The sequence below is a fragment of the Pseudorasbora parva genome, chromosome 17, assembly GCF_024679245.1.
Source record: "Pseudorasbora parva isolate DD20220531a chromosome 17, ASM2467924v1, whole genome shotgun sequence".
Lineage (NCBI taxonomy): Eukaryota > Metazoa > Chordata > Actinopteri > Cypriniformes > Gobionidae > Pseudorasbora > Pseudorasbora parva.
This window is the reverse complement of record NC_090188.1, coordinates 33,237,963-33,250,855: the sequence shown is the minus strand read 5'-3', so window position 1 is coordinate 33,250,855 and position 12,893 is coordinate 33,237,963. Positions and strand designations below refer to the sequence as shown.

Genomic DNA, 12,893 nt, shown 5'->3' with positions numbered 1-12,893 from the left:
CTCAATTCATCACCCCTTTAACATTTCCTATTTCGCTGCATCTTTATTCTTATTTTTGTATTACTGAGTTTCTCATCGTAACTTTGCACTCAACTCCTTGGCAAAAGCAATTCTGCCACAGTCCCACTGTTACAGTGAAGTGTGTTCTCTTTTCTTTACCAGGGCCTGGAAGGGGAGCAGGCGGCTGTTGGCGTATCAGTAATCAGCTGGCTTTATCTGGACTTGTCACGCACTCAAAGCTCAGCTGGAGACTAACCCCAGATCAGAACAGGATGTGCTGGGAAAGCAAGATAAAGCATTTCACAGGGAAGGATATATCCGACACACTTTCCTTATATTTTAATTTCCCGATTGAGTGGATGCGTGCAGATATGATGTGTGTAGTAAAGTTAGTTGGGTTATTTTGTACTATTTTCCTAGGATAGTAGGGGGCCAATTATTTTTATACAACATGAAATTTGCCAGTTTTGACAGATTCGCGCTGTGTCTAGTGGAAAGATGAAATCGCTGCCCAAACTAATTTACATTTATAAAGCATTCACTGTCATAAAAAGCTTGAGTAATGATATATACATTTATTTATTTGCACTACATTTAATTACAAAAACAGTAACCTGTATGTAGTTTAGAATTCACAGAGCACCCGAATGTCAGAGCTTATACGTAGTAGAAAAATATATTATGTGTTGGTATCACATAATAGGAACTAAATATCCTCAATTCAGGTATAAACTTACATATCAATATTTTGCGCACACACACACACAAAAGAAAATATATATAGTATATCTAATACAGTTCAGCAGCCTATTAACATCTAATGCTATTACAGTAAAAAAAAAAAAAAAGTTTTACAGTAGATCAAACATTGCTATTACAGTTCAGAAATATTTTGCAGCACTGCATTTAGAAGTACACAAAAATGAGTTACCATAACACATACTATGCAGTTAGTTAACAAACCCTGAAATTCCCCTTCAGGATTCCCCTGAATAACTAGAAGGGACCCGAGGGACACAAAATATTTCCTTTCTGCCAACACAGCATCATGTGCCAATCACATTCAACTTATTATAGACATAGATGCCCAGAATAGTTTCATTGAAGACTTCCTGTGACCCACTGCCAGAATCTCCAGACTGGGAAGGAGGCTGGAACACAATGGAAGTGGGCTGTGTTAAACCCACCTATGTTTATTTGGCAATTGCAGATTGATGCTAAGTCAGCAATGACAAGGCACAGACCTCAACACTGCTGTAGTGAGAATGAGGAAATATTATAAAGGTGCACAGTGATTATGAAGAACAATAAAGTGCTGTAAGAGTATACTGTACAGATATGAACATTACATAGTGACCTTCACAATGCAGCACAGGGCAAGTTTGAGCTAAAACAACAACTCAAAAGAAAAAAAATGCAGTCATGTAAAATATCAACAGGACAGCTTAAAGTCAAAATAAACAGATAAAAGCAATCATGTCCCATTTTTTAAATGTATTGTTTCAATCGGAAATACATTATTGAAGTAAAATGGGTTGCAAACAGAGTTTCACATTGACTTTAACCTTCCGAACAAAAAGGGTTGGCGTTAAAAGATTGAAGCGCGATGAGTCTTGCATGCTATTTACCGACTAGAAGAACTAGAATTAGTAACATACAAATCTATCGACTGAATGCATCTAAAAGCCACCGTGCAATGTTCTGTTGTGTAGCTTTTACTTTGCTGTTCTTGCAAAATATATCATAAATCAGTGCATCATGTAGTTACAGCAATGCATGGGTGTGTTTTTATTTTTGTAGCTCGTTCTGAGCAGGAAAAAGTTTTGCCTGAGTATATGACGTCTATAAATATATTGATATGTGAGAGATTCTTCAGTGTTTGTTTTCTTATCCACCTTCATTTGCCAGAGTTTTTAAGTTGTGTGCTTTGATTTCACTTCACTCTTGAGGTCTTTGACTCTTTTCTCTCTGAGTCGAAGACGGTCCTACCAAGCTGTCCAGCAGTTCAGTGCTGTCGCGGAGCGCGACGGACACTTTGAAGGCTTTGGGTTTAATCGTGAGCCCATACTCGTAGTCCATGCTGGGAATACTTTCTGCTGCAAAGCTACACTGATGGACCAGCAAGGAGGTGAAGAGGAAGAGCTGTATCTTGGACAGATCTTCTCCAATGCATCTGCGCTTCCCCACGGAGAAGATCATCACGTTGGTGGTTAAGTCTTTGTTGAGCATTCCATCCTCTTCCAGGAAGCGCTGTGGGTTGAATACCTCTGGTTGATTCCATTTGGTGGGGTCATGGTTCAAAGACCATTGGTTGACGAAAATGACGGTATCTTTAGGGATGCGATAACCGTTGATGGACGTGTCCGTGGTCGTGCTGTGAGGGATTGTTACGGGGAGGAACGAGGTGAACCGCATGACTTCATATATGAAGGCCGTGAAGTAAGGAAGATGAGGCTGGTCTGCAATGGTTGGAAGGCGACTGCGATCCACCACTCTGTCAACATCATCCTGAAGACGTTTCTGGACTTCTGGATGTCTGTAATGTAAGCGAAAACCTCTTAGCATTTAAGTTTCCCAGTCAAGTTTCCCAGTCACAAAATATCAGATTTGTGAAGATTACGCACAAAATGTAATCAGTACTGATTACAAATTACATGAAAAAAAGTGTAGCTGGTAATCCATTGCAAATCTATATTTAAGGTAATTTAATCGGACTACTTTTAGATTACTTTTAAATGACCACCGTGATAGCCACAAGGCCAGTGTGTATGTCTGGGCAATTCCACAAGCCTGGAAGACCTTCTGATCGTATACAAGCGGAAGGAAATTTTAGAAAGAAAAAAATTAAAAGATAAAAAAAATAATAGTAGGGAGAATCAATGATTTGATTCAGTAATATTTGATTTGATCAGTAATTATCAGTAATATATTTGCTATGAATTATGATCAATTAGGTCAATTATGATCTAAGTTATTCAACTAAATACACAAACAGAATTTATTAATTAGGTCTTATTTAATTCTATAAACTATAATACTGATCTGCCAACATTGTCGCTATATGATACATTACATTTTTTCTCCAGAACGACTGTACAGCCAAATCAGATTTTGTTGCAATATTGTCCTGTTTAACACTGTGAAGCTGTAACTGTTCTTAACATGAATATGAAGATTTTGTTTTACTATTATTTAAGCATGGAGACTACCAATAACTTATTTAAAATTCATAACTGTTTGTAGATGGAGATTCTGCTTAGATTATTTTTTCAAGCTTCACCTAATGATGTACAGACAACAATACTTCACATACAATACACAACAATGGTGACAGCCAACAAATAATAAAGCATTTATACAACACAATCCAACAACACAAACGTTTAAAAACGAAGCAAAAATAAGTTCCGCAGCACAGATAAAACCAACAAGATTCAATAAATTCCACAGCATCATTAATGCCGCACTACGCTGGGTAACATCATAGTATATTCACTGCAGAAATACAGTATGATTTACAGAAAATTGTGTTTTCCAATACTGTAAATTCACAGAATTTGTATTTTATTTATTATCTATTTTACAACTGTACTTTTACAACTGTACTTTTATTTTACAACTGTACTTGTGCGCAGTTAGATAAAAGAAATAGATTACCTACTGTCGAAGTAATCTAATGATTAACCTGGAATATACTGAAGTTTCACACTAAAATGTTTAACAGTGAATAGAAAGACCTAATGTAGCCAACTATCTTGCATGAAGCCGTCATTGTGTTTTGAATTTCACAGAGTGGCCTACATGTTTAAAAGTGTTAGTGGGTCAGATTTCATTTTGTATTGCTGTAACCTGCCCTCATTATTTGCTGCCAATACCTGCACGGAAGAGTTACATAACTCATGAAAGCTGTTTGGTGTTATTGAGATCCGTCTGTCTCTTGTAAATATGTTAGTTGTCGCTCTGCACTTATAGCTAAATAAATACATTAAATAATAAATAGCAATGCATAATGTACAAATGGTCGTTTCAAACCAATATGTTCTCCTTTTTTTCTCGGCAATATAAAAGAAGGGATATTGCAACGGCTCTTTTTTACGCATTGCTCGTGAATTTATAGTGTCAAGCAGAGTATTTAATGTTGCTTTTTTTCTTTTACTTTTTGGAAGTTCACAATATAAATCATTGTCCACTGAGGCTGGTTATTTATTTTCTTATATTCCCAAAAAAGCTATGTTATGAATTAAAAATAAAATAAAAACAATGTTAGGCATATTCTAATTTTATATATATATATATATATATATATATATATATATATATATATATATATATATATATATATATATATATATATATATATACTAGTAATACAAATAATAAGTAGCCTAGTAATAAGAGTAAATTACGTCATCATTTTCATCTCTATGGTAGACAAAAAGCATTTACCTGACTAGTAACAGAATGATCCACTGCAGAGCTGTAGATAGAGTGTCTTGACTGGCTCCAAAAATATCTGAGATGGTCGGTGGCACGAACTCCTTACCCAGTCCTTTATCCACAGCCAAGATGAACGCGTCAGTCATGTCACGGACGAGGCTCAATAACATAGTCTTGCGGTGCTCCACCACTTTGGAATCGATAAACTCGTAAAACTCCTTGTTGAGTGATTTAAACTGCCCAAAAAGAGTTTTGATTGGGTTTGGGAAGTACTGCAGCCATGGCATCACATCCACGATGCTTCCAGCTCCGACTGTCTTGGTGAACTGATCATTTCTGCCCACCACCTGCTGGAACTCCGCATCATCAAACGAGTACCGGCTCCCGAAGCACACGGCGCTCATGGTGTTCGCCACCGACACCACCAAATACCGATGGGGTTCGAAGTATTGCTGCTCACGAGTTTTAGTCAGAAACATACGGATGAGCTCTCCAATCTCGCACAAGATGTGCTTCTCAAGCGTTTGTTTGGTGTGGATGTTGGCTGTGGAGAAGTTTCTCACGGTGCTAAGGGCGATCTTTCGATGCACTTTCCACCACTGACTGTAGTTACCGAACGCCATACTTCTCCCACCGGACACGAACCTGAACGAGGAGAAGTCGGGTCTCCCGGCAAAATCGACGCCTTTTTTTATGAGCGCCTCTTTAATCGCATCTCCGTTCAGAACCACCACGTTTCGGCTGCCCAGTTTGATCTGAAAGACGTTCCCGTATTTCTGAGCCATCCGGGTGAAGTAAACGTGAGGACAGGTACCAAGCTGAGCCGCGTTACCGATAACCGGCCACGGGAAGGGACCCGGTAACTGCCACCGAGCGGGTCGCCGCCAGATCATGAGCATTAAACACACCAGCAGAGATAGTAAAGCACTACGCAATGAGAGCTGAATGAAATCACCCACAACCGCCAGAAATTCCATTTCTGATTTATTTGCAAATCTGTAAATCTCTCTAAAGTGGTTAAATACAGTTTACCTGTTGAGCATCAGATTGCTGTCTAAGTTTCCAGCGCTCGCGGCGTGTCTGAGTGATTCATATGAAATTATAGAGTAGGCCTATAAAGTTACAAAGAGGTGGTGTGATGGTCGGTCTAAGATGGAATGAGTTTATCCAAGAATTTATCCACGACTAAATAACATCACAAAGAGTCTCCTCCTTTACTCCTTCTCTCTCTCTCTCTCTCTCTCTCTCTCTCTCTCCTCTCTCTCTCTCTCTCTCTCTCTCTCTCTCTCTCTCTCTCTCTCTCTCTCTCTCTCTCTCTCTCTCTCTCTCTCTCTCTCTCTCTCTCTCTCTCTCTCTCTCTCTCTCCGAATGCGTGATTTCAACTGCTGTGTCTGTATCTGTCTATCTATCTCGCGTGACAAAATGTATGGTAAAAGTAACTGCTGCAGTAATAACCTGCAATCGTAATTTTAATTTACCTAAATAACTGAATTGGGGGGTTATTGAAATAAAAAAATAAGCTTCTTTTGCGGTGAAACTTTTAACAAGGCAAAACGTAGGCTACTTCCATGGTAAAATAAATGAAAGCTATCCAGTAAAAGGGTATAGATAGTTCTAATAGTACTAATATTTTTGCATAATTCAGTTCAGTTTTGAGCATGATGGGGATGTTTTTTCTCTTTGCTTTCTCATGTTTGCGACTTTACTAGTGCACGTCAGAACAGATCGTATAAAGAATGGTGATGTGTGCTGAAACAGTGGATCAAAACTAATGATTGACAGGACAATAGTGTTCTTCCTTCATTACTGTAGAAAAGGTAACAATGGAAAAATGGAAATGTATGCAATGCTGGAGATTTTTGATAGTAATTTCCTCTTTATGTTTCCACCCGTTGCCACTAGGAGGACCACATGCCCATCCAGCACCGAATTATATGACACTTAAATTAATTAATGAAAGGAAAATAAAGACCTGAATGTATTTGTTTGTAATAAATTTAATATATTCTATTTTTCCCCGTATGGTTTATTTAAAGTATTGGGATGCCGAAAACATATGAAGGTCACGAATTACGATCCATCCACCCACAAAGCAGAGGCACAATTTTAAAGTTTGCTAAACAGCTCAATTCATGTATTCCGAGTGAATCATGTTTAAAATTCCAAGTTTTGGGTTTTTTATGGACTATTTGGAGGTTTGTTTGTCTGTATATGAAAACTAAATATTAATATATTTAATACAAATTATTATTATTATTTTAATATTAGTATAGTATATTATTATAGTGCATAAAGACACATTACATATAAATATATATTAATAAAAACGAAATTCTCATCAAAAATTATGCCGAATGAGTGCATTGGCATCTCGAGTGTTCAGTACCACGGACAGCGCGCGAGCGGCGCGCACAGACCACGTCACGTCAAATAACATTTTATTGATCCCAGAAGCCTGACTCTTTACATCTATGAGGACTTGATAAGTTCAAATTGACTATTATAAAGAATAAAATAGTAGACCATAAGACATTGCTCAACTGTGCTAGTGACCTGTGCATCGTTCACGCATTCGTTCATTATGAGCTAATTAACATTTCATTATTTTCCACATTTTAAAATAATAGAAAAATCTAAACTATTTGTCTCAACCAACTTCATGAATGACATTCCGGGTGCTTTGTAAACAGTATGAGTTCATGTGTGCTTGACAATGGTTAGCTTCGTTCCTTGACTATCAGGTGTAGGCTTATGTTTTAAAAGTTTAATTTAGTCACGACAGAAATGCTGTTGATAAAAATATGCTGATGTAAATTGATACGCAAATATTGTAGTAGCCTATAGCGTATACGATTGAGTGTAAAATTTGGTGTAAATATCTGTCTATGGTGAAATTAACGTTTAGTATGAACATAACCTAATGGTGTTGTTTATTTAACCCTTAGATTAATCACATTGAAAAAAGAGAGAAAATAATTTAATAATTTAAAACCATCCCTACTAGGCGTTATTATTGCTTAAGCATTTATTTCGTGTGTCAGAAGAAAGAGAGGGGCTTTCGGGAGCGCGCGTAAACGTCACATCTTTTTTGATTTTCCTGGCTAAATGTCATTACTGTGTTTTCTCTCATTGGCGATAAAAAAGAGATAAATACATATCCTTTGCTTCTTTCAGATCAGAGGATAGGCCTATCTTGCAACATTCTTAATTCACTGTGAATTAACATGAATATCAACAATTTTCTTAGTTATAAGAAAGGTTAATAAATTATGTAAAAATATATTGCTCATTGTTAGTTCATGATACGTAATTCACTACCGAATGTTAAAATATTGTGTAAACATCCGTTCAACAGTGACACCATTAACGTTTTGTATTTGGTCATATTTATGTGACGTTTTAACAGATAATAATGTGAGCTATGCCTATGTTATGTGTTTGATTCTTCATTTTATGTCATTGAAAATAAATAATAAATCGAAAATCATCCCTGCTTAGACAAAGCAGGGCCTGCAAACTCGAATCTGTCACCCAAGCTTTAAGACACCTCCTACACACAGAAAGAGAGAGAGAGAGAGAGAGAGAGAGAGAGAGAGAGAGAGAGAGAGAGAGAGAGAGAGAGAGAGAGAGAGAGAGAGAGAGAGAGAGAGAGAGAGAGAGATGTAAGGGTATGTGTGTGTGTTTGTTTGTGTGTGTGATTCATTTATTTTGTTTGCATTACCATTTAACATATTTAGTTATATAATTTTATATTTCTTTTTTAAAATATACTTTTGATATTTTTACTTTTATTATTAACAAATCTGGGGAATTATATATTTGGAACAACATCATTCAAAATTAATCAAAATCATAAATTAATTTTCTTTTATACATTAGATTCAGTGCATAGTTAGCACTGAGATTTTCTTTAAAATGTAAAGTGCTTTATAAATAAAATGTATTATTATTATTATTATTATTATTATTATTATTATTATTAATATTATTATTATATGTCACATGTTACCTTTTGGGGGGAAATTTGAACATTTGGACTTGTGGTCACCCTCAGAACAAACTCCGGACCCCCAAGCTTTTTTACTATATCAAAGACCCATGCGGGCCATGCTGAGTGAGGCCCTGACACACACACACACACACACACACACACACACACACACACACACACGCACACACAAGCAACACTGTACTGTACTCCAGGGGTTTCCAGGTAATTGTAAAGCTGTATGTTGTCATTTTTATGTGCATGTTTTATACAGTGCTGGAGTCAGTTTGACAGATTGCATCCTGTGGAACTCTTATACACAGGTTCTATATGAATCCTTAAAGGATTCTGTCAGGTGCTTCATATAAGGGCTTCCCGTCATGAAATCATTTGATGGATTTAGTTGTAATTCATTAATTTTGTTTTAATTAATACAGCGTCATCAATGTCCGTTACGAGAACTGCAACTAGCAATTTGCCAGCACGTGCTCGCAATCGTGGATAGTAGCTAATGTAGCCTACAAGACATGATTTTGTGCCCCGATACACTCACCACAAGGTTATTTTCTTTCCTTGCTTAGGGCTTAAAAAACAAACAAACAAACAAAAAGTTGGAAATCCCCTTGCAGCGATACTGTTAACGAGCATCGCGACGTCATCCACATTGCTAAGAGTGACGTTTAGATAATTATGTAGATAAGGTAACAGTAGGCTAATGTTTCCATCCAGTTGTTTTTATGGTCTCCTCTCCACCAATCAGCTGGTGTGTGGTGAGCGTCCTTGCGCAATATGGCTGTCGTCGCATCATCCAGGTGGGTGCTGCACATTGGTGGTGGTTTGCCTAGAAAAGCGCTATATAAATATAATGAATTAGTTTTATTATTATTATATGTCTAAATTCAAAATGTGCATAAAAGCATTGCCTGGAATATTCTGTTAGTATAATATGACATAACCATGTTTTACTAAATACTGCAACACAGAAAGTCACATGAGCAGAGGGACAAAATGAACACTAAGTGGGATAACTGACATTTAAACCTGATTTACTTTAATAGTTAAAAACGTACTCGGTTACTTTCGTAACCTCGGTTCCCTGAGAGAGAGGAACGAGTATTACGTATGGGAAAACTCCTTTTCTCGAGAATATGAAGCAAAACTTTAATAAAGGTATCCATGTAAAGCGCAGTGCCGCTGAACGGCCATAACTCAGCGCGAGGAGCGCTCTGATTGGCCGGGCCACGGCAACTGCATGAACCTATGGTGAGGCGGCTGAGAGGAACGAGCCAATGGGGGGCGTTCCAGAAGCCCGCCGAAAAAAGGTGCTTATATTTGCATACAGGAGGCTATATAAAGCCCTGATTTCGCCATAGGTGTCAGGTTTTTAGATCGACTGAAGCGATACCTGAGAAGCATAAACACGGCACGGAACGTAATACTCGTTCCTCTCTCTCAGGGAACCGAGGTTACGAAAGTAACCGAGTACGTTCCCTTTCGAGAGAGGTTCCTCGTATTACGTATGGGAACACAATGTAAAGCGCCGTGTGTGCTGACTGACCCAGTATACCCAAGCACATGTAAATAACCCCCGAGACACCGAAGAGGCGGCTATAAGGGGGGATGAAGAACCGGAAGAGTCGGTTCATTTGAACGGCTGATCGGACATAGTCGGATCTTATGATAAATGAAAGTGCTTAAGGACTGATGTGTACAGGCCAAAACTAAAGGCAATCTGTTTACCAGGGTCAAGATAGAGCCTAAATGGAGAGAAGCCCTGCTTGTAGAGCTGGAACCTCCAATTTATAGAATCTGATAAAAGTGGACGGAGAGGCCCAGCCTGCCGCCGCACAGATATCTTCCAAAGAAATGCCACACGACCAAGCCCAAGATGAGGCCATGCCTCTAGTGGAGTGGGCTTTAACGCCTATAGGGCAAGTCAGGTTTTTAGACTCATATGCCAGCGAGATAGCGTCCACTATCCAGTGTGAGAGTCTTTGCTTCGTGACAGCACAACCTTTAGTGCGGCCGCCGAAGCAGACAAACAGCTGGTCCGACTGCCTGAAGGGGGAGGAGCGCTCCAGATACAGTCTCAGAGCTCTGACCGGGCAGAGCAGATTCGCGTCCTGTTCACCCTGAGATACGGGTAAAGGAAGCAGAGTAATAACCTGTGCTCTAAAAGGGGTAGAAAGCACTTTGGGTATAAAACCATGTCTCGGTTTAAGAACAACTTTGGAGTTGTTGGGCCCGAACTCGAGACAGGACGGACTCACTGAGAGTGCGTGTAAGTCACTCACACGTTTAACCGAGGCCAGAGCCAGCAGAAACGCGGTTTTGAGTGATAAAAGCTTTATGGTCGCGGTCTGGAGAGGCTCGAAGGGGGGACCCTTCATAGCGTCTAGAACCACCGTGAGGTCCCAAATAGGGACCGAAGGGGGGCGAGGGGGGTTCAATCTCCTGGCCCCTTTAAGAAAACGTACAATGAGCTCACTTTTCCCTAGTGAATGTCCCGCGACCTGAGCGTGGTTAGCTGCTATGGCGGCGACATAAACTTTGAGCGTGGAGGGGGAACGACCCGCGTCCAGTAGCTCTTGGAGAAAAGCGAGCACTTCTGTTATTTCGCATGAGCGTGCGTCGATATTTCGGACGGCACACCAGTTAGAAAACACTGACCACTTCAGAGTATAGAGCCGCCTCGTCGAGGGGGCTCTAGCTTCCGCTATAGTGTTCATAACTCTGTCAGAGAGGTTTCCCGATACCAGTTGATGGGCCATACGTGGAGGGCCCATAGTTCGGGACTGGGATGCCAGATCCCCCCCTTCGCCTGCGTGAGGAGGTCTTTCCTCAGCGGAATGGGCCATGGGGCTGTGTCTGACAGCTGGATCAGATCGGAGAACCACGTTCGGTTCCTCCAGAGCGGGGCTATTAAAAGCACCGCGGATGCTGTCTCCCTGATTTTCTTGATGGTTTGTGGTAGCATCGCGATCGGGGGGAAAGCATACAGCGGGAGACTGGGCCAGACATGGGCCAGGGCATCCCTGCGTTTGGAGAAAAATATTGGGCAGTGAGTGTTGTCTTCTGAGGCGAAGAGATCCACTTTCGCTCTGCCGAAGGTGTTCCAAATTAAGAGAACCGTTTGCGGGTGAAGAGACCATTCCCCTGGGGGAATGGTTCTCCTGGATAACATATCCGGACCCACATTCAGAATACCTGGCACGTGAGCCGCCCTCAGGGAGCTCAGGTTGTGCTCTGCCCATAAAAGGAGATGCTTCGCCATGCGGTGAAGGGAATATGATCTCAGGCCACCCTGGCGGTTTATGTACGCTACCACCGACATGTTGTCTGAACGAACCAAGACGTGGTGGTTCTTTATATGTGGAAGGAAAGCTCTCAGCGATAAGGCGACCGCTTTCATCTCTAGACAGTTTATGTGCAGCCGCTTCTCTGTTTCCGCCCACAGGCCAGAGACCGGCTTGCCCTCGTGTAGGGCTCCCCACCCCCGAGTGGAGGCATCTGTCGAGACCACTTTCAACTTCGTGACTGTGCCCATAAGCACGCCCCTCCGATACCACTCTGTCCTCGTCCAAGGAGCCAAAGTTTTGACAACGCTGTGGCTCACTTTGACGGGAAAACGGCCCCATTTCCATGCATAAGGAGGGACACGGGCGCGTAGCCAACGCTGGAGGGGACGCATGTGTAGCAGTCCCAGCCTGAGCACTGACGATGCCGAGGCCATAAGGCCGAGCATTCTCTGAAAGTGTTTCAGGGGAACGCGAGTTCCGGCTTTGAATGAAGTCGCCATGTTCTGGACGGATAGCGCGCGCTGTGACGTCAGCCGCGCGTTCATGAGTCTCGAGTCTAGAACAAAGCCCAGAAAAGATATCTTTTGAGTGGGTGACATCGAGCTCTTGGCGATATTGATCCTGAGACCCAAACAGTCTAAATGGTTGAGGAGCCAGGATCTGTGTGTTAGTAGTTCTGCTCGAGACTGGGCTATCACTAGCCAGTCGTCGAGGTAGTTGAGCACCCGCATCCCTTTCAGCCTGAGCGGGGCTAATGCCGCGTCCATACATTTCGTAAACGTGCGGGGCGCCAGGGATAAGCCGAATGGCAGGACCGTGTACTGATAAGCCTGCCCCTCGAAGGCGAATCTCAAGAATGGCCTGTGGTGGGGGGCTACCTGCACATGAAAGTACGCATCTTTCAGATCTATCGTGAAAAACCAGTCCCCAGGGCGAATGTGCGCGAGGATCTGTTTCACCGTTAGCATTTTGAACGAGCGAGTCATTAGAGCTTTGTTCAAATGCCTTAGATCTAGGATGGGCCTGAGCTCTCCGTCCTTCTTCGGAACGAGAAAGTATCGGCTGTAGAAGCCCGACTCGCTTTTGGAAGGGGGAACGGGCTCCACCGCTCCCTTCTTTACCAGTTTCAAAATCTCGGTGCGAAGCACGTGACTGACGCTGCTTCTCAC

The 12,893-nt window shown here is 41.1% G+C and overlaps 1 protein-coding gene across 1 annotated transcript; it reads right to left on the bottom strand.

Annotated features, from left to right (window-relative positions):
* Positions 1–579: 579 nt before the first annotated feature.
* cyp1b1 (cytochrome P450, family 1, subfamily B, polypeptide 1) lies at positions 580–5,618 on the bottom strand. The gene is made up of 2 exons (XM_067421856.1): positions 4,447–5,618; positions 580–2,536 (listed from the first exon to the last, which is right to left on the bottom strand). The coding sequence occupies exons 1-2, from the start codon at positions 5,412–5,414 to the stop codon at positions 1,939–1,941; spliced, it is 1,566 nt and encodes a 521-aa protein (XP_067277957.1). The 5' UTR covers positions 5,415–5,618; the 3' UTR covers positions 580–1,938.
* Positions 5,619–12,893: the final 7,275 nt, after the last annotated feature.